At 36.2% G+C, this 22,638-nt stretch overlaps 1 protein-coding gene across 3 annotated transcripts in view; it reads left to right on the top strand.

Moving 5' to 3' along the window:
* Positions 1–22,638, top strand: part of GSK3B (glycogen synthase kinase 3 beta) — a 198,862-nt gene that overhangs the window by 51,599 nt on the left and 124,625 nt on the right. For all 3 annotated transcript variants that reach the window (XM_040484609.1, XM_040484607.1, XM_040484608.1), the window contains exon 2: positions 15,681–15,874. In XM_040484609.1, coding sequence (XP_040340543.1) covers positions 15,681–15,874 — 194 coding nt within the window. The remainder of the gene's footprint in view (positions 1–15,680; positions 15,875–22,638) is intronic.

Here is a 22,638-nt window from a genome sequence, read left to right as displayed (position 1 = left end):
ATATTCTGTTCAGTGTGAACATACATTTATCTAATGATTTACTATTGGGCGTCTAGATTGATTCCAATTCAGTGATATTATATACAGTGCTTCAGTGAATATCTATATATAAGTCAATCATTTTTTTCTCAGTTTTTTTATTACTTCTTTTCCTCCACCATATTCCTAGAAAGGGAAATACTGGATGAAAGGCTTTGTTGTTGGTGCTGCTGCATTTAAAGAAAATTACACTTAATCAAAACAGGATCTCATATAAAATAAGACCTCATATTTAACAATATATATGTATATATTTAGGTATGACATTATTGCTCTATTCCAACAGTGGTTGATTTTTTTAAATGTTTTTATTTATTATTGAGAGAGAGAGAGAGAGAGACAGAGCAAGTGGGGGAGAGGCAGAGAGGGAGAGGGAGATATAGAATCCGAAGCAGGCTCCAGGCTCTGAACCGGCAGCACAGAGCTTGATGCGGGGCTTGAACTCACAAGCTGTGAGATCATGACCTAGTGAAGTTGGACACTTGACTGAGCCACCCAGGTGCTCCTACATACCATAAAGTTTAAAATTTTGATTTAAAGTGTACAATTCAGTTACTTCTAGTATGTATACAGGGTTGTGCAACTGTTGCCATAATCTAATTTTATAACATTTTCATCATCCCCACAAGAAATCTCTTAACCCATTTGCAGTCACTCCCCTTTTCCTCCCCACCTCCCTCCCCAGCCCTAGGCAACCACTATTACCTTTTGTCTCTGTAGATTTGCTTATTCTGGACCTCATACAAACAGGATCATGTAATTAATATATGGTCTTTTGTGCTTGACTACCCTTCTTTTATTACCATATTTTGCTAAACTCCATCAGTGTCTTTCTTTTTCTGTGCCTTTATTTTCCCACCTCATTGTTCCCAACCCCCTTCACACCTTTGAAATTTCAACTGAAATACCACTTGCTCAAGGCAACCCAACCATGATTAGATGCTAGATCCTTCATTATAGGCTCCATTGCATTCTGTAATTCTCTTTTATATAGTCGTACCTCCACTGATATATAACTGGGCAAGTATTTGTATGAATAATATTTGCTATTCTTACTAGGTGGTAGGTCCATGGGAGAAGGGAGTTTGTAATTTATTGTTGCGTTTTCACAGTCTAGGGAGAAATAAATACTTCAGTGAATATATTCAGGTGCTCAACCCACTAGAAGGGAAAAAAAGTTTTCAGAGGAGAGGGAGGGGGTGTATGTGTATTATTAACTATTAATGTAGCAATACTACTCATAGTTGAAAATGGAAGCTGAAAAGTTAGAAAATTAGTGGTTAATTTGGCTTTGTGTATGTGTATCAGAAACTGTAAGAATTGTCTGTTTACACTCTCCCGGAAATATGAATCTGGGAAATTTCTTGTAGGAAAATTTAAGACTCTCAGTGCCTAGTTAATTTTTGGAGTCCATTTATGTTGTTGGCTAGGTTATCTGGAATTTTTACTCCACCCAAGAAGTCAAATAACACAACTAAAATATTCTCTTTTTGATTTGGAATCCATTTCTTCTCTGTCATGGTGCGTTGATTGTTAGGTACATTTGTTCTCTTGCTTAATGTTTACTTTGCCCCCTTTTGAGTAATGTAGGTACTTGGACAGAGGAATGAACTATGCGGGTTGTGTGTGTGAGGTCTCAGTATAGGGTAAATAGTCTTTTTCTTCTCGATGAAATTTAAAGTAAGACTTTAAGGTAATGGGTTAGATGGCTTTCTGTTGACCTTGTTGATCTGTGGGACTATTTATTAAATCTCTGAAGCCTTAAACTCTACCTACTGTGGAACTCTTCTATGAGTATGTAGTTTCAGTTTTTATAATGGAAATGGGTGAGAAAATAGGATGGCTCTACAGATACTTATTTTATAGCTAACTTTTATTAACAATACATTTCATCTATGAAGCGCAAATGTTCTACAGAATGGAAGGCTGTATTGGATGGAATCTCAGAAGCTCAACTTGAAAAAATTTTCGGTGGAATCTTGGTCCTGTTATTTGCATATGTTCATACCAGAATGTTTTTTTTTTTTTTTTTTTTTGGTGTTTGTTTTGTTTGTTTTTTTGAGAGAGGGAGAGAGAATCTCAAGCAGGCTCCACGCTCATAGCGTGGAGCCTGATGCATCAGCGTGGAGCCTGCTGCAGAGCTCAAACCCACAAACCATGAGATCATGACCTGAGCCAAAACCAGGAGTCGGATGCTTAACCGACTGAGCCACCCAGGCACTCCCACACCAGAATGTTTTTAAATATTTTTATAATTTTACATGAGTAAAAAGTTAATTTAGTAATCTGGGCATTCAATAGTGTCTTTTCCCCTTTGGCCTTTTCTTTAGAAGCAGGTTGATACATTAGTAATAGAGTCAACACTTAGAATTAAAACAGCTGTTTTAATGTGGCCTTTCTTTATTTAGTTTGTGATCTCTAATAAGTCTCTTAACTTCTTAGAGCTTCAGTTTCCTCATCTGAGATGGAGGTAATTTCATGCACCTCACGGGATTAAGATGAGGTGCATTAAAGAGAGGTTTTTAGAAAAAGAAAAGATTAAGAAAGGTTTTAGTGAAAGTAATTGGTAAGGCATTTGGCTCTTTTGTGTAGTAAGAAATACTGAATCCAAATTTTGAATAAATACTGAATCTGGTTTTCTCAATAAATAAATTTTCTTTGAACAGAAAGCTTCATAAAGGATGGGGCTTTGTTTGTCTTTATTTTTTTGTCTTACTCATTTTTGTGACCCTAGTTCCTAGCACATTCTGGTACACAGAATAGTGCTTATTAAGCATGTGATGGATTAATCAATAATGACAATGTATTTGAACCAAAAATTCTATCATATCATCATTACTTTTCTGTTCTCAAGATTTTTGAAACTTTTTGTCAGCCTAATCACCATTAATATGAGAGAATACTTACAAAATAGAAAGGATATGCATGCCATGAGCATATATGTAAGAATTAATAATATACAAAGCCACCTAAGGAGTGATTTATTGAAGTACAAGTATTGGAATTATAGGCTTGCATCCCTTTCTCTTGCTTTCATTTTAAATAGTACTCATTTTTCCACTGATTTTCTTTTAAAAATGAGGTTATGTTCCAGTGCTTCTGCAGAAGCATTGTGGAGGTATGAATAAAAAAAGAAATTTAGCCAGTGGTGTTAGCAAACTGGTGCGGGTCCTGCCCTGGTTTATTATTAGGTCAAATAAGTAACAGTAGGATATGATAAAGACCATCTGAAAAGGGCAAGGTTAGGAATGTAGTTGTTTCCCAAGGACAAAAGTTCTTTTTCAAGAGAAAGTGTTTCCTATCTTTAAGTCCTCTTGACTTCTGTCACTTTAAGTAATGAGTCAGCAGTGTGAGAAGTACTCTGCCCTGGCATGGGGAGTATCCAGCATATGCTTCTCTGATCCCCTGGCAAAAGGATTAGCCATACATCTTAGGCAGTGACAGAACCAAAACTTACTATAGTCCCACTGTGAGTGTAGGACTGTGTCATTCCAGTGGTACAGTTAGCATCTCTTCCAGCAGAGCCTTGTAGTGAAAAATGCTAAGTGGACTCTGCTTTGTGAATTTACCCGGTGGATCTGTCAATACTCTTCTGTGGAGACATGGGCCTAGGATTTGTCCTTTGTCCTACTTGAATGGTATTGCTAGGTTCTCTAAAGTCCATTTTTTTTATGGGGAGAGTATTAGGGGATGTTAAACTAGTTTTAGAAAGAGGAAGAGGGGCACATATAAAAACCCAATATGGATTTGATTCCAACTAATTAGAATCAGGTGGGACAATGTTACTTAATTTATTTTTCTTTTAAGCATATTCCTTATTAACTATAAATGTAGCATCATTACTCATATAGTTGTAAATGTAAACTAAAATTAATTTGAAACTGTGTGGTGCCTCTTGTAGAAATGGAATTAATATAGGATTTATACCTGGTTATTTTATTTTTCATATTAGTGAGATTCTTGTAAAACTCTTAAGGGGGTACCCTACCTTATTTCAACTTTAACAGTTTATTAAGTTAAAATGTAATATCTTAGGTGTATTTTCCACCAAGATTATACAGAAAAGTCTTAACCTGTAAATAAATTGTATTCTAAAAGTTCATCACTTGTTTTGGGGGAAATTAGAACATATTTTTCCTTTGAAAGTTTTGTTAAGTATGTAAAATAAAAATGGCTAGGTGCTAGGCAGGCTATTCTACAAAAGCCTAAGCCATAATTAGCTCAGAGAGCTACGTATTTATAGTGAAAAATAATAGTAAACAATAATATTGCAGGGGTATTAATTTAACAAAACTATTAAAAAACCCTAAAACTAGTTTTGAAAAATTCTCTTGAATGCTGGTAGTTGATGGATAAAAAGATTTAATTTGAGGGGGATAAGGAATAGATAGAGACTTGTGTGATGCTGACAGATCTTTCTGGTTACTTTCAGGAGCTTTATAGGTTGATGGCATTGGCTTTTCAACTCATGGCTTTTAACTTTCTCTTGACTGGTATAGAGCAGAAGTGCTATCCTTTTGCTTACCAGCTGTGGTTAAGGGGTTCTGTCCTCCCCCCCCCCCCCCACTGCACCCCAGCTCTTGAGTGGAATGAAGAGAGTAGGGAAGAGAGAAAAATTTTCCTCTAAGATTTGAGAGGGGGAAAAAAAAAAGACGATGGAAAACCCTAGGATGTTGCCTGAGGTGGATTTTATTGACAGAAGAATAATGCAGGCTTAAGGGGAGGGGACAGTGTTAACAATATGAGGATTAGGGGCGCCTGGGTGGCGCAGTCGGTTAAGCCTCCGACTTCAGCCAGGTCACGATCTCACGGTCCGTGAGTTCGAGCCCCGCGTCAGGCTCTGGGCTGGTGGCTCAGAGCCTGGAGCCTGCTTCCGATTCTGTGTCTCCCTCTCTCTCTGCCCCTCCCCCGTTCATGCTCTGTCTCTCTCTGTCCCAAAAATAAATAAACGTTGAAAAAAAAAATTAAAAAAAAAAAAAACAAAACAATATGAGGATTCCTGTTGGGGGAGAGAGAAGATGGTAAGTGTGCTGGGTTAGACATCCTTGTATTGGTCAGTAGGTGCTCCTGAGTATCTTTGGAAGCTGTTTAGAACTAGGTATGAGGAATAGTGAGCTATTTTGGTGTTTATATATGCATATATTTCAGAGTTTTTCATGATGTGGAACAGCAACGACCACCCAAATAATTGTATACATTGGAGTATTTTTAAAAAGTTTTTAAATGTTTATTTATTTTTGAAAGAGAGCACAAGCCAGGAAGGGGCAGACAGAGAGAGAGGACAGAATTCAAAGCGGCTGCAGGCCCGGAGCTGTCAGCACAGAGCCGGACCCGGGGCTCAGACCCACAAACCATGAGATCATGACTTGAGCTGAATCAGATGCTTAACCGACTGAGCCACTCAGGCGCGCCAGTGGGGTATTTTTAAAATAATAAATTGAATTCTTCTTTTTCTTCTTGTTCTTCATCTTCTATTATCTTTAAACTTCTGAAAAGTAGAATAATGTAGGCGGGAGATTGTGATGTAGAGAGATTTAGTCTTCACATTCCTTTTTCTGTTTATTGATTAGAAAAATCATGCTTTCCTGCTTTTTCAGATCCCAGTATTTCTTATTTAGAATAAACCAGTCTAAAAAAAAAGCAGGAAATGCTCTTTGTATGCCAGCAAAAGTAGCAGCTGTTAACCAGTGGATTATTACTTTGTATTCTGATACATCTGCTCAGGTGCTTAAATGTTTGTTGTCAGTTCATTGATTTGATTTTCTTCAGAATTCCAACTCTTCTTGTACTCAATTTAGATGATTTGTCTCTCAGGTAACCTTATATCTCAGACAAAATGAAGCAGTTTTATAGTAAAAGATATTTTTGCAGTACATATTAAAAAATGTGAGGACATTTACTTAAAATGTGTGGTTATACTGGACAGTTATTTTTGTGACTATTTTGGAATAGAAGTAGATGGCTTGATTTGTTTCCTTATATTTTTGGTATTGGAAAATGTACTAAACTTGGGAGTTGGAGGAACTGGGTTGTAATTTTCAATATTACTGTATAAGCTAGAGCAGTTTTACTTATCTTTTGAACTTCAGTTCTCTTTTCTCCATTTAGTATTGGTTCTACCTCCCTCATAGGACTATTGCCTGGCTAAAGTGAGGTAATGGGTGTAAACATGCTTATAAACTGTAAAGTGATTCATAATTTGTTACTATGTAATGATGATGAGTGATGGTCATGTGTGGTGATTGTCAAATCTCTGAATTTTGTGTTTGTATTTTCTTCTCTATTGAATGACCCAACCATTTTGAGAGGTGTTGATAAGAGTCCTGTGTCATCTTAGAAGAGTAGTTAGAGGTTCTTTCTTTAGTGACTTTTAGACATTTAGTGGTTTCCAAAGTAGAGTGGAATCTTGGATGAATTCATTCACCTATAAATAAATTAATATTTTACAGCCTATGTGCATAAAGCATAACATGGGGCTACAGCAATAAACGTGTGATAAACATGATTGTTGCCCTCATAGATTGGATAATATCCAAAGCATATTGGACCAGTTGAGAATAAGCAAGTCTTCTGGGGGAAAAGAAATCCCATCCTGCCTTCTTTCCTGCACCAGTGTTTGAAATTTAACAGAAAATTTTAGTTTTATAACCTCCACTTTAAAATGTGTGTAAAAATGTATGTAAATTTGTATACTGTGCTGTAGGAAAAGCAATTTGAATTTACAGGTGGGGATAACTTCGGTGCATAGTTCAGGGGAAAGCAAGGCAGTGCGCTGTTACATTGCAGGGATCTGCGTTGTCAGAAGGCAGTATTGAGGATAATGGGGGTATCTAGCAGGCTGAGAAAAGACCTAGTTCATTTAAAAAAATGTAGAGTGTTGATATGAATTTTACACTCACTTAAAGGCTAAAATAAAATATATCAGCTTTGTTAGGGCTTGTTTTCTGGCTTTCTTGTGGACTTGTTGCTGCTCAAGACTCAAGTTGTCAGAAGTGTGACCACTGGATCAGTGAGTGTGTTTTGTAAAGTAATTATTTATTTCTTTTGTCTAAGTGTTTTCCATTTACTCTTTCTTTCTTTTTTTTTTTTCAATGTTTATTTATTTTTGGGACAGAGAGAGACAGAGCATGAACGGGGGAGGGGCAGAGAGAGAGGGAGACACAGAATCGGAAAACAGGCTCCAGGCTCTGAGCCATCAGCCCAGAGCCTGACGCGGGGCTCGAACTCACGGACCGCGAGATCGTGACCTGGCTGAAGTCGGACGCTTAACCGACTGCGCCACCCAGGCGCCCCTCCATTTACTCTTTCTACTCATGTACCATATACATATTCATTTTTGTCATATGATAAACTTCCTCATTAAGAAAAATTTAAATATACCCCTTATTCCAATCTCCCTCCCCCAAATTTGGGCAGTTTGTAAATCAAACAGACAAATATATTTAAAACTTAAATATTCTAATGTAAATTCCTAAAAGTTGAAGTTCTTATACACATCCTGCAAGCCTTTTAGACTTTCATGGAAAATAAACCTGTCTCTAAAATGCATCTTGATATTGTTTCAAGTGAGGGTTTAAGACCAAGTGAAATATTTATTCATTTGGGGTTTGGTTTAATTTTACTCCAATTCACTGGAGTCAGAGGAAAAATATGCTTGATTCCAGGTCATGGTTCAAAAGTAAAATAATATTTAAGTTCAGGCTGTTGAAAATTGGCAGGATTCATTCTGGTTTTTGGTTTGTTTGGTTTAAAGTAAAATTAGGTTTTTGAGAGAAGAGAAACATTTTGAGTCAATTAAAATTAGTTCAAAAGGACTATGGATATTTTGAGTTAAAACTTTTGAGATATATACTTTTGCGATAGATACCTCAGAACCTTTTGTAAAGTATTTCAAATTTTCAGTTCTGCTGAAAATAGAAAGTTGATTTTGGGACCTCAATGCCTGTGTTGTCTTTTAGCATGGATTTAAAGCAAAGTAACATTGTAGGGTGCAGGTTTTAGTTCTGAATCCTGTGGGTGCAACCAAGGGAGTTACTTCGGGTAAGTTATGAAACCTTTTCAGTTACCTTAGTTTCTTCCAATTTTTTTTTTTTAACGTTTATTCATTTTTGAGGGACAGAGCATTAGAGGGGGAGGGGCAGAGAGAGAGGGAGACACAGAATCCCATGCAGGTTACAGGCTCTGAGCTGTCAGAACAGAGCCTGACCCTGGGCTGGAACTCACAAACTATGAGATCATGACCTGAGCTGGGGTCGGACTGAGCCACCCAGGTACTCCAGTTTCTTCCAGTTGTTAAATGATTATCGTGGGTATGTCACAAGGTTGTTGTAGGGTTTCAATAGTATTATAGTTCTTTCTCAAAGTACGGTCATTGGAACTGCATTAAGAATTAGAAGGAGTACTTATTAAAAATGCAATTTTCTGAGCTGCATTGCAGACCTACTGAGTCTGTTTAGGGGTGACATTCTATTTTCATTAAACTCTCCCAGGTAATTCTTCTGTCTTCTGTGAGAGGTTCTTACAAACTGTAAAATGGTACTCAAAGAATATACTTCCATATAGACTGATACAAATTGAACTTAAGACCTCAAGAGGTGTCCCCTGCCCAGTTCTTATCCATTGCTGCATATTAATGCCTCAAAAAAACCAGAATTATTTGGAAAAGAGATATGAAACAGACTAATTCTCCTACCTATAAATAAATACAAATGTGGCACATTGGGTCATTTGTTTGGCTGCATGTTATCACCATATTTGCAGTAAACCCTTCATTCTGTTTTACTACTGGTAAGACCATTTGTACCTAGGGAGTTGTATCTGATCAATGGTAAGCATAAGAAGAAGCAAAAGCACTGCTTAAAGTTTAACACAAAGTAGTCAGTTCCCAAATCCTGACAATTGTGCTGGAGTAATTGTACAGAAATTCAACAGCAGACCTTTGCTGAGCACCTGCCTTGTGCCAAACCCTGTGTTAATAAGCGCTAGAGAAAGGTATATGATTCAGATAATGTCTGGCTTTCCTAAGAACTCCTTAGTCAAGTGAGGGGCTCAGACTCTTAATAATTATAGAACATTGTGATAAGCACTGTAGAAGAGCATATACCACATGTTAAAAGAGCATAGCAGGGCAAAAGAATTTTTTTTTTTTCATTTCCACTGCCAATAATTCAAAGGTCAGAGAAACTATAATTTATTGAGCACCCTCTGTGGGGCATGCACTTAAAAAAAATGCTTAACCTATTAATCATCATAGCAGACTTACAAAGTAGCTGCTATCTCCATTTTATAGATACTAAGTGGTAGAATATGTACTTCAGACCTTGATATGACTTCTGAGTCCATATAATACAATATATCTCTAGCAAAAAACTTGACCAAATTTTTTTTCTTAAGGGGAGTTTTACGGTTTTTCAGAATTGATGCTTGTTAATCCCATTTACGTGGTATATTCCTTTGATTAAAAATGTATTACTATGCTGCCAGGGACTTTGGAGTCTTCTGTCTCATCTTTATCCTCTGCCACCCTGTTTTTCCTTTCTATTTCTAGAAGTGATATATAGGGAAACGTGTCCAAAGCCAGCCCATGTGTAACATCTGTCCGTTTTGTTTTCCCTGCCTCTCCATTTGTTTACTCTGTCTTCAAAAGAAATGATAGCAATTCTTTTGTTTTATTTTTCTCAGTCCTCTAGATAGAATCATGTGGAAATGAATGATGTCTCAGGGAAATGTCTCTGCTGGAAAGAATTTTAGCATATGAAGGTTTCATAGAAATTGCCTTAAAATTTATATCATGCTCTTGGCCATTGGGGTTGATCTAGCTGATTGAAGTGCTTCATTGAAGTGCTTGATTGGCGTTCCTTTCTTCATAGTTTTGCTCTGGGGTTGTGAGCAGATGCACTCTGGCTAGAGCTTCCACATCATAGAGTCGAGTCCCTATTTCACGACAAGTTTATTTTTGAATTTGCTCACCTCTGATTCTGTGGACCTCATTTCCTTACTTTTTATTTCTTTTGCTTATTTTTATGCTTTTTTCATGTTTTTAAACAAGTTTTCCTGTTTTGTGAAGATCTTGCCTTAATAGATGTTCCTTAGCGAGTTACTTAGGACAAAAAGTATTTGAACTTTGAGATCAAAACTTGAAAGTGTGACAGTAGTCAGTGTTTCCACTTCAGACAATCTTAATCATGCCTGAAATTGATGTTCGTTTTGATTCTTTTGAGTAATTTATGTAATATTTTTTGATAGAGTTTTGCCGTGTTATTGTTAAACATATGTAAAAATAGCTGTTACTTCTCTTCGGGATGGAGAAGCATAGGCAGTGTGTTTACCCTACTAGTACTGTTGTTAAATAAAACAAAATAAAACAAAATAAATTCTTTAAAAAAAATTTTTTTTAATGTTTATTTATTTTTGAGACAGAGAGAGACAGAGCATGAACGTGGGAGGGGCAGAGAGAGAGGGAGACACAGAATTGGAAGCAGGCTGTAGGCTCTGAGCCATCAGCCCAGAGCCCGACGCGGGGCTCGAACTCACGGACCGTGAGTTCGTGACCTGAGCTGAAGTCGGACGCTTAACCCACTGAGCCACCCAGGCGCCCCAAAACAAAGTAAATTCTTAACAATACTTCATACCTTCCTTGTCACAAGTAGTATGCTGGTTTCTCTGGGTTTTTGTTCCAGACTTTTAACTTTGTTATTTCTGTAGAGAGAGGTTATTTTTGAGTTAAAGGAAATTGTTAGACAGTCATTGACTTTGTTCAGTATGACTTGTTAACATCTCTATAAGCCTCACAGAAAGTGTAGTTGTTGCTTTTCCTCAGCTCTAAATCTTATGAAACATCATGGGGCGTCTGGATGGCTCAATCGCCCGACTTTACCTCAGGTCTTGATCTCATGGTTCATGGGGTTTGGGCTCCCAGTGGGAGCCTGGAGCCAGGTTCAGATTCTGTGTCTCCCTCTCTGCCTCTCTGCCCTTCCCTTGAACCTCCCCTCTCAAAAATAAATAAACATTAAAAAAAATTAAATCTTAAACATCAAATCAAATGGCTAAAATATGAATGAGATTTATCATTCATAGAAAATTAGGATGTCAGTGTCAGATACCTCCTAAATATTTAAACATGCTTGAAGTGGCCTTTCGGTTTGGGGATGCTCACTCCACACTTGGATGCTTAAAAAAATGTAACTATGAGGTGTTGCTTACAAGGTACAAACCTATGTTTGAGAGGTTGGATACTAGGTCACACATATTATTTTAGGATATGCCTAAAGCTTTTAAAAAATTGTATTCTATATATATAACAGCCTTCAATAGAAAGTGGTTATTCTCTTGTATATCATCTTTCCGTTGCTTTATAAGGAGTCTATTGTGGTTTATATATTTAAGATTTATTTATTGTGGTAAAGAGTAGGGGATTTAATTCTATTTTCTAATTATAATAGGAAGTTTATACCTCCTGAGTGAATTTTAATTATAATAGAGGATCCCAGGAGTCCTCTGGCAGGAGACAAAGCCTCCTGGAGCTAAGCTGTTCCCACTGTTCTGTTGTTGTACTGCATTTTTGGAGACTAGTTTTGTTGTAATTGGTATGAGACTCACTATGCCATGCATTCTGAGAAATTTAGCATTGGGCAGAGTGGTGACTTTTTTTTTTTTTTAAATGAGGGAGATTTATTGCTTTTCAGTTTTTCATCAGGATTTCGGCCTCTTGGTAGCAGTGCTTTATAATGCTCTGTTGCTAAGATGGAAAATTATACAATTTCTGGTAGCAAATGTTAAATTGTTTGAACATCACTGAATCGATTATTTTACATTTTTGTTTTCCATGTGCTTTTGCTTTGGGATAAGTTTTGAAATCGAAGGTTACCAAAGTATTTTGAAAAATAGCTCTTTAGCTATTAATAAGTGAATGATTGAGGCCTGAAATCTGTAACAGATTATCATTTATTCTTTTATTTCTTACTACTTTGGAGCTGATCTTTTTATATTTTCAGAAACATCTGCTTCTTGCAGGGGGGGGCAATAGTATATGAAGTTAAAGTCTTTCAGCTGTAGTAGGAAGGTTGTAAAATATAGCAGAGGCAGTATGAGGCAAAGGAAGAATTCTTGCTACTCAGAGCTTTCATCTCTTAGTTTTACTTTACTCATTTGCATAGTAAACATTATTATAATGTATCCCTACATTTATTGTAAGTATTAGAGTAGATAAAACAATGAACTGGATGGATATACAGTGAAATTTTATACAGCTATTTTATTGCTAAGTCGGCAAATTACAATGCCAAATGGTGGCATGCTTTTCCTTGGCACATTAGCTGCTGACTGCCCCATGTGCTCCTAATGCTCATGCCAAGTCATCCCCAGTATTATCTTGCCATTTTTTACAGCTCTGCTATTTCGGATCTCCGATGAAGCATTCTGAATAGAAATTCCAGAATGCTTGAGGTAGAAAGCCTGAGAACCATCGTTCGTGTTATACTTAGAGATTTCATATTAGTAGAGAATGTAGCCCATAAGAGTTCTCAGCATTTTCTGTAACTGCTCGAAAGAGAATAGAGTGAATCTTCAATTTCTGCTGAGATAGTAAGTCGTTTTTTTTTGTTTTTTTTTTTTTTTGTTTTTTTTACTAGATATATAAGAAGGTGAAAGGATTGGTCCTTGTCCATATCCAATCATAATTTAACACTAAGAGGCCTTAAGACTTAAAAGTCTCTTCCAGTGATAGCATCTGTAGTACCTATCTATTTATCTTTCTACCCTGCTTTAATATTTTTGCAGAATTACTTCATTTATGCATTATAATTTGCATATGAGAAAAAGCACGATTAGATGTTAGGCATTACCCAGGCCTAATAGTTGATTTGAAGAGATTTTAAATCCCAGGGTTCTGGGGTGCATGGGTGGCTCAGTAGGTTGGGCATCTGACTTCAGTTCTGGTCATGATCTCATAATTTATGAGTTTGAGCCCCACTTTGGGCTCTGTGCTGACAGCTCAGAGCCTGGAGGAGCCTGCTTTGGATTCTGTGTCTACCTGTCTCTCTGCTCCTCCCCCACTCACGCGCATGCGCACTCTCACACTATCTCTCCGTCTCTAAAATGAAGCTAAAAAAAAAATCTCAGGGTTCTGATGGATATCTTTCATAGCTGATTCTTGAAACCCTGAAACAAACCATTTTTCTGAAATGTGGAGAAATGCAACCTAAAGAGGCAAGTAAGGAAAGTCATTACATATGCTTATATTGTTTTAAGTTCTCTACTGAAAGCAAGTACAAAACTGTGGCTACTGTTTTCTTTATTGAAATATGGTTATACAGTAGAAAAGCATAATTTTTGTTTATGCCTCAGACAGCTTTTGTTTTCAGTTAAAGTTGTGGAATGCAACAGCCATTCTTAAAATCTGTTAATTTATTTTAAAAATAATGATGCTTTGTTTTGTGGATTAGACGTGTGAGATTTTGCAAGCAACCTGTTCAGTGAAATTATTCATAGTCCTTGAAATATATAGTTTTTGGTGATACGGTTTTGACTTGGATGATCTAGGGAAGAGTTGGTTGGACTGTTTGAAATCAATTCTGTTTTTTATTTTCTTTGGACAATTGGATTATAAGAAAATGTGTTCAGTACCTTGAATTTTAATCTTTCCTGAATCTAACCTTCTAGATCTCTTCATTTTGAGTTTAAGGTCAGAAGACTGTGATTCTGTCTTTAGAGGAATGTTACAAGTAAAGATAGGTTTATTTTACAAATGAAGAAGAAAATAACTTACATTAAGGTTTATAGTCAACCTGAAAAGTTGTAGTTAACATTAACATGCTCAAAAGTGAAAGTGATATGGAATATTTGGGGGAATTGAGCATGATGATTTAGAATTGAGATTTGATTAAACTAGGTTTTGCAAATATATTAGATTTATTTTACTAGGAAGTGAAATGTGAAGGGATCATTTGAAAGCATTGAGAACTACTGTATATGTATTGACTTGTGCTGGGATTTGCATGTATTTAAAGTACATATAATACTGTTGTGAATAAAAATGTTGGTGTTGACAAGATTTGAGTTACCTTTCTACAAGTGGTGTTAGATTTGTGCTGTCATATCTGTTGGGCGTTATACCTTAGAACCAAAACCCTACATATTTAAGGTAGTTAGCCATGATATAATATATAATGTAGACTGCCTGTAATTTACCTTGCTATTTTATGTAGGAATCCTTCATTGCTTTTGTGTCTGTCAGGAAGGCTGCCTTATAAACAGGAGCATTAATTAGTCACAGATACCACTTAGTGTGTGTGTTTGTTTGTTTTTTTTTTTGGTCTATATTAGTACCTTTGTGAACTAAAATGGCTATACATATTGGTTAAATGTGCCACTAACATTTGGATATTCATTTACCTGGTAATTTTATTTTGGGAAAAAACACTCAAACCATTGGAAAATGAGATTAATATATATATTTTTATATGTGAGGTTCAAGTGAATACTTCAAAATCTTGGCTTGGTATCTAGAGTTAAAAACTACATTTTTTTCTTTTATTAGGTTAGTATGAATTCAGTTAGCATCATACAAATAAAATTGATATAATGGAAGAGTAGAAGAAGAAACAAACGGAAAAAGTGCAGTTTAGTCAGTGAGCCTAAGGACTTGGATGTACTGAGATTTGGTTTCAGATTTGTCAGGGAAGAGAGAAGCACAAGTCATACTTGCTACTTACCAATGATTGTACTCAGTAGAATCTCTGTGTATTCTGAAATCACTAAAAGAACAATTTAAAACTCTTTAGAATCAGGTTCTAGGTAGCATAGTATGGTTTAGAATAGTTTAAGAGTTCAGAGACCCAAGATGATTGTGAACTCTGCCTAGGCAATAAGAGGTGGCTCTTGAGCTTGAATTGAAGAGTCTTTAGATTGTTACTGGGAAGGGTGGGAAGGCACAGAAGATAAGGCAAGAGCTATTGAGTGGGCAGAGACCACAGAACCAGTGAGCTACTTATGAATGAGGCTCACTCAGTTCAGAATAGGTTTGGTTTTTCTTTTCTTACTCCAAATTAGTACTCTTTCCCATGTTCCTTTTCCCCATTTGACCTTTCTCTAAGAGATAGTTGATTTTCTTAAAAAGAAGTAAGATGCAGAGAAAGAAAAACTCAAAGTCTTACCTTCCTAAAGGCAGAATGGTCTGAATAGAGTCAACATATTTAGATGTTTTCAGTAGTATTTATTTTCAAGTAAAATAAGGAAGCCTTGAGAAAAGAACTAGGGCCTTCTTTAGAAAGAACAGATGGGATTCAAACCCAGGGTCCACCATTTGACTTTTGACCTTCAGCAAATTTAACATTATTTCCATTAGTTTTGTATGGAAACAGTATTATATACTTCATGGGGTGATTGTTTTCATTAAATAAATCCCCATATGTAAACTAAGCATGATGTCTAGTCTACAGAATGACTAAATAAATGGTGGTTAAAAAGTTACTTACAAATTGAAACAAATAGTTGAAGTAATTCTATACAATAAACTAAGATGAGCATTTAAAAATGATTTGTAGTAAAAAACATAGTTTACTATGTAAACTATTGTGTACTTCAGCAATTTTGTCTGTTTAATTCTTTACAGTTCTCATTTTTCTGTCTCTTGTTTCTTTTAGGAGACAAAGATGGCAGCAAGGTAACCACAGTGGTGGCAACTCCTGGGCAGGGTCCCGATAGGCCACAAGAAGTCAGCTATACAGACACTAAAGTGATTGGAAATGGGTCATTTGGTGTGGTATATCAAGCCAAACTTTGTGATTCAGGAGAACTGGTTGCCATCAAGAAAGTATTGCAAGACAAGAGATTTAAGGTAAGACCTTTGGTATTTCATGCATTTTGTTGCTATCAGTTGATGTGAATGAGTATTTTTTATAATCATTTCTTTTTGCTTCAAATTTCATTTACTGTGCAGATTTATTGTAGACACTGTATTTTCTCTTGTGTATTTTGTAGAGATAAGTTACTAAAGATTGCAATATTATTTTTGAACCACTGCCTTAAGTGATATATGATTTTAAAATGCTGTGAAAGGTAGATTAAAATTCTTAATTTATACTTTTAAAAAGTGACCTCTCCTTGCCTAGGGTCTCATTGGTGTAGGAGACCAGAGAAATAGTACCTGTAGTGTTTGGTCATTTGACTATTGACTATGCCTCCTTTCTTAAAATTTCCTTTGAATCTGTAATGCAACACTATCATTTTTTTCACCAATAACTGACTTTTCTTTGCTATTTTCTTATGTCTTTCTTCAGTCTACTCTGAGAAACAGTTTATTTTCATTTCTTACACCAGCTCTTTAGGGGATCCTATGCATGAATGTTGAAAGGTCATCTCTATGTTATGGTATAGTGTAGAGAGTCAAAAGATCTGGGCTCTAACGTATGTTCTGCCATTAACAAGCCATGCAGCTCTGTTCTCTTCTCTACTTCTGCCACCTCTGCAACATCTTACTGAGAGTCTCCCCTGTACTAATAAGTATGCCAAACATGAAGGGCTATAAAAATAAATAAGAGATGATCACTGCTCTGAAATAGCACAGAGTCTACTATCTTTATTGCTCTAGAGTGTTTCAAACATTCTAAAGAGGTTTTTTAGGAAAAAAAAATTGTTACACCTTTTGTCTTCAGTACTCCTCCTAAGTACTAGTCCCATGTTGCCAAATGCCCACTGGATATTGATATCTGGTATCTCACATTGCAAGGGCTTCTTGCTTAATTCTGATCTGACTTTTAAGACCTGGTGGAAATCCTTTCTGTTGCTTCCCATTCCTTTTTGCTTTTTCCTTCTAATGTCATTGGCTTTGTCATTCAGACTTTTCTGGTCTCTCATATCTCATATCCACTTGTCACCCTGCATGGATTTTTTTTCTTTTCTTTACTGCCTTGATGATTTGTGCCTTCTTTCCTTTTTTCATCACTAGTAGTCTAGTCAGGCCCTTGCCATTATTTGGCTTACCTACTAGTAAGACTCTACCTCTGATCTTCTGCATACCACCACAAGAATAATCCCACACTTAAGGTTGATCATTATTTCTCCTACACACAATTCTTCTGTGGTTCCTCATAGTCTAGAAAATAAAGCCTGCCTAGTTCAGTAGTGTGTTCAGGGACTTCTGTAGTCTTATCTCCAAATACTCAGCTTTCCAAACCTTTTATGCTACTGTCCGTGAAATATATATTGGTTTTTATTTAGCTTCCTTTCTGTCACTCCCGTTCTCTTGCTAATCTAAATCCTGTCCTTTATGAAACTTCTCAGATGATTCCGGCCAGCCATATGGATTTTGTTCTAAATTCCTTGAACACTTATTGTCCCGAAACTAGGAAATTCCAAATTTTTTCATGACAAGGACTCCATTTTTATTATATGTATCTCCTGGAAACCCGCAAAATCAGTGGGTTGGTTTTTTGTTTTTTGTTTTGGATTAGTATTGATGATAGCAAATACTTAACAAATTCTTGTTATATACCCAGTGATCTCCTAAGCTTTTTACATAATTAGTTTTATTTGAGCCTTATCATTAGTACTGTGAGATTGGTACTGTTGTTATTTGGCTAAGAAAACTTACACACAGAGATTATAAATTAACTTGTCCAGGGTCACACAGTTAGCAAGTAGAAAATTGGGCAAGTATTTGAATCAAGCATTCTGACTCCAGAGTGCTTTGTTAAACATTTTATCATCACTGCATCAGAACCATATATTCTGTTTAGAAAGTATTTGTGTTTATATTCTTGCTTTTTTTTTTTTAATGAAAAATTTGCCCTTTAGCGTGGTTCATTTATTCATTTGAAATAGTTTGGTTCCTTTGTTTCTGAATGTATCCCTTCTTAGAACTTTAACCCTGTTGTTTGTTTTTTGTTTTTTTTTTTTGTTTTTTTTTACTTTTTTAAAAATTATATTTTCTATCTGTGAACCACACTAACATGGTTCCAAAGATCAGAAATATACAAGTGCCATTTCTTCTCTATTCCCTGTATTTTGTTTCTACTCGCTTCCTGTAGCTAGCCAGTCTCATTATGTTTTGGTTCATTTTTTCTGGGTTTCTTTTGCACAAGTGAGCAATTAAGTGTAATTTTCTTGGCTTCTTTTTTACATAAAAGGTAATTTATTAAGGGAGCTCTTTTGCACTTTGCCTTTTCTCTTGATATAGTTCTTAGAAATCATTGCATATCATTTCAGAGATTTTTCTCATCTAGCTGCATAGTATGCCAGAGTTGATTCAACCATTCTTGTATGTATGGATATTTCATTTCTTTTCAGTATTTTTTTTATCTCCAGGAGTGCTGCTATGAAAAACCTTCTCTCATATATTTTTTTAATTAGATGTGTATCTTCAGAGTAAATTAAGAGAGGTAGACTGCTGAGTCAAAGCATAAACACTTAGGTAATTTTGTTTGATATTGTTAAATTCCCCTCCGTAATGGTTGAATCAGTTTGCATCCTCTTTGGTCATTTGAGTGCCTATTTCCCCTTAGCGTGGACAACTTGCCTGGCCTAAGTTTTTCAATTTTTGCCAATCTGATATGTGAGAAATGGTAGCTCATTGTAGTTTTAATTTATAATCTCATTATTATGAATGTAGTTCAACATCTTTCCATCTGTTTTAAGGTCCGTTTTGTTTTTGTATGTGTAAATTGTTCTTTTTTCTTTTTGTCCATTTTTTAAATGAGTTTTTGGTCTTTTCCTCTCAACTCTGAAGAGTTCTTTATTACAGATTTATTCTTTATCTGTGATGTATTGAGTATTTTTACCTTGTGTATTCTGTTTTTATACCATATGAAAGTCTCCCACTACCCCATACAGTCGAATTTATTGTTCTTTTCTTTTATCATATGTGGATTTTTTTTTTAATTTTTTTTTTTCAATGTTTATTTATTTTTGGGACAGAGAGAGACAGAGCATGAACGGGGGAGGGGCAGAGAGAGAGGGAGACACAGAATCGGAAACAGGCTCCAGGCTCTGAGCCATCAGCCCAGAGCCCGACGCGGGGCTCGAACTCACGGACCGCGAGATCATGACCTGGCTGAAGTCGGACGCTTAACCGACTGCGCCACCCAGGCGCCCCCATATGTGGATTTAAAAAAAAAAAAAAAAATTTTTTTTTTAACGTTTATTTATTTTTGAGACAGAGAGAGACACACAGCATGAACAGGGGAGGGGCAGAGAGAGAGGGAGACACAGAATCTGAAACGGGTTCCAGGCTCTGAGCTGTCGGCACAGAGCCCGACGTGGGGCTCGAACTCACTGACCGTGAGATCATGACCTGAGCCGAAGTCAGATGCTTAACCGACTGAGCCACCCAGGCGCCCCATATGTGGATTTTAATTTATGATTACAAAGCCTTTTCCTTATAAAGCCTTTCCTTATAAAAAGCCTTTTCCCCAGGTTAAAGAGAAATTCAACCATATTTTCTTTTGGTAGTTACAAGGTTTCACTTTTTACATTTAAATTCCCTGATCTGTTTGAAGTTTATTCTTGTTTATGGTGTTTATGCCTCTGTATGGTATGAGTTACTGATATAATTTTGTCCTTTCTTTAAAAAAAATTTTTTTTATTACGTTTATTTATTTTGTGAGAGAGAGAGAGGAGGAGAGAGGCAGAGAGAGAGGGAGACACAGAATCCAAAGCAGGCTCCAGGCTCTGAGCTGTCAGCACAGAGCCCAACATGGGGCTCACACCTACAAGCTGTTAGATCATGGCCTGAGCCAAAGTTGGATGCCTAACCGACTGAGCCACCCAGGCACCCCGTAATTTTATCCTTTCTCAATCATTAACCGGTTAGTTGTTCAGTACAGTTTATTAAAAGGCCGATCTTTTCTCCAGTGATTTGAGATGCTATGGTTATTACATGCTAAATTTCCACATGTACTTGGTCTGTTTCTGGACTTTCTGTTCTGTTCCACTAGGTCATTTGCATACATGTTCCTGTGTCAGTACCACATTATAGTATGTTTTAATATCTGGTTGAGGTAATCCACTCTTGAGGCTTTTTTTTTTTCTCCTAGCTTTTCTTGAATGTTTATTTTTCCATATGAACTTTGACATAAATTTGGCTAACTCGATTTAAAATAGGTTGCTGATACTCTTAATTGAAATTTCATTATAACTTAGGGAGAACTAACCTTTTTGTGATGTTGAATTATCTTATCGAGGAATAAGAGATATCTGTTTGTTCAAATTTATGTTTGTGTCTTTCAGGAGTTTTATTTATATAGACTTTTGACATTTCTTATTAAGTTTGTTCCTAAGTACTTATTGCTTTTATTGCTATTGTATGGTTTTGTTTTTGTTTTTATTTTAATTTTTTCTCTTACATGCTAAAAAGTGGTAAGTTCATTTCATTCCACTGTATCACCTTTCCTTTGTGAAACTTAAGTATTTGTTCTTGGTAAATGTTAACTGTTTTAAAAAAAATAATAAAATTTGATACATTGACCAATTCATTTCTCTTGATTATTATAATATATATACTACGAATTTTTCTGACAACTTAAAATTCTGTAGTTTCACATCTGTGGTTTACGTAGCTGCTGCCTAGGGTTATATTAAATAATTAGATATTTCCAGAAAAAGTTTGAAGTCTTCTCCTTGCCCAATCAAATAAACCAACCTGTTGACACTGCTAGTATCAGTGAGAGGCAGTTTGTTTTGGTGAAAAAACAAGGAGAGAGAAAACGGTCAGAGACAAAAAGAAAATCAAGAGGAATTACCCTGCATCAGCAATCATGTAAACTATATCTAAGACACTGAGCTTTTCTATTAGGAATTTCTGGAATAATCTTCATTTCAGTAATGTTTTACCTGCAGTTTGAATGCTTCCCCCTCCCCCCCTCCGCCCCGTGACCATTCTGTGACAAATTACTTAAACAGAAATTAAATTACTTCACTTAGCCAGTTTAGAAGTACTTGTTATAGAAAATGCTCTTGTGGTTTTGTAGAGGTAAAGTCCAGCTAGGTACCTTATGTAGGAGACCTTTGATATTAGAGCAGAGAGAAGATTAATCAATCCCAAAAGCTACTGACACTTGTTGAGGCCAGCTTTTCTAATTTGAAAATTGGTTAGTTGCATTTTTAATTAATTAATGATCTTAGCTTCATAAACTATTAATTTCATTTCTCCCTTTGAACTAAGTGATAGGTTTCAGGTCTCCTGCTTGGTTTCACTTGTTCTGTGGTTAGATATGGGAGTGGAGGTGTGAAGTGTCACTGTTGTTCTATTGTGAATAGAGAGTGAATAGAGCCCTACTTGTAATATATACCATTTTCAAGAGTGAGGAGAAATAATGCCTGGTTTGATCCTTGAAGGTATGATTATTCTCTGCATGATGTTGTGGAGACACCATAGAAGAAAGAAGACCTTGTTGTTTACATTAGTAGTTTTGTAAACTAGAGTATATTTATTAACTTTTTGAGTCTCAGTTTCATCAGCTATGAAATGAGAATGCTACTACTACAGCAATGCCCCAGCTTACTGTTTGGCACAGAAAAGGAGTCATTATTGTGTTCCTTTTTTTCCCCTTCAATGTTGTATAAATCAAATGAAACAATGTATTATGAGAACATTTTCTGAATTTTATTTATTTTTAAAGTTTATTTATTTATTTTGAGAGAGGGAGAGAGAGTGCAGGCTTGGAAGGGGCAGAGAGAGGGAGAGACAGAACCCGAAGCAGGATCCATGCTCCATGCAGAGCCCAATGCAGGACTCACAAACTCATGAACCAAACCATGAGATTATGAACTGAGCCAAGATGAGGAGTTGTATGCTTAATTGACTGAGCCACCCAGGTGCCCCACATTTTCTGAATTCTAAAACTCCTTATAACTAAGTTGTTTTTATTTTTAGGCATTTGAATTACTACAAATGGCTATTCACTTTGGATTTTTACCTGTTTGTTTTAATTTCTATTAAATTGGGTAGTCTTATTTTGAGGCACCTAATTGTATTTATGTAACTCTTTTAAGCCATTTGTGGAAAATCTATTTCCTGATAAAACTGACAGGCAAATTGAAAAGAAGTATACTTGAAAACAGGCAACTTGAAAAGAAGTTTACTTATGCCATATGAAGCCATGTTCTTTGGTTCATAGAAACTTGTTATCAAGGGAAGCTAGAAATCAGGTCTTAACCTCTGGGGAGCAGGAAAGACAGCAGGTAGGAAAAATCTTACACTGCCATGCAGCTTTAAGGAAATTCTAGCAAAACCGGTGGGGGGAAGTCTCAGCCCAAGGTTGACTATCAGAGGAATCCATTGTCTCCTGGGGAAAGATCTCCATTAAATACATCTGCCATGCTCAGTCAGTTTCTGGAAACAGCACATGGGTAGCTTGGTATGGCCTGAACAAGGGAATGGCTTTGAAAGCTCAGCAGCTGGGCCGTTGATCAATGATGCTCCCTATAGTGGGAGATCTAAGAGACACATTTTCATAATTACCATACCAGTCCTTATAAGGATAGTGCTACTTTCCTTAGTGTGTAGGTATGCTTAATGCTACTTTCCTAAGTGTGTAGGTATGACTAGTAAAATTTTTTAATGGAATTGAATTTTTAGAGACTACAAAGTTTCGTGTGGAACGG

The sequence above is a fragment of the Herpailurus yagouaroundi genome, unplaced genomic scaffold (assembly GCF_014898765.1).
Source record: "Herpailurus yagouaroundi ecotype Mexico unplaced genomic scaffold, PumYag 162, whole genome shotgun sequence".
In the NCBI taxonomy this organism is placed as follows: domain Eukaryota; kingdom Metazoa; phylum Chordata; class Mammalia; order Carnivora; family Felidae; genus Herpailurus; species Herpailurus yagouaroundi.
This window is presented reverse-complemented; position numbering and strand designations above follow the sequence as displayed.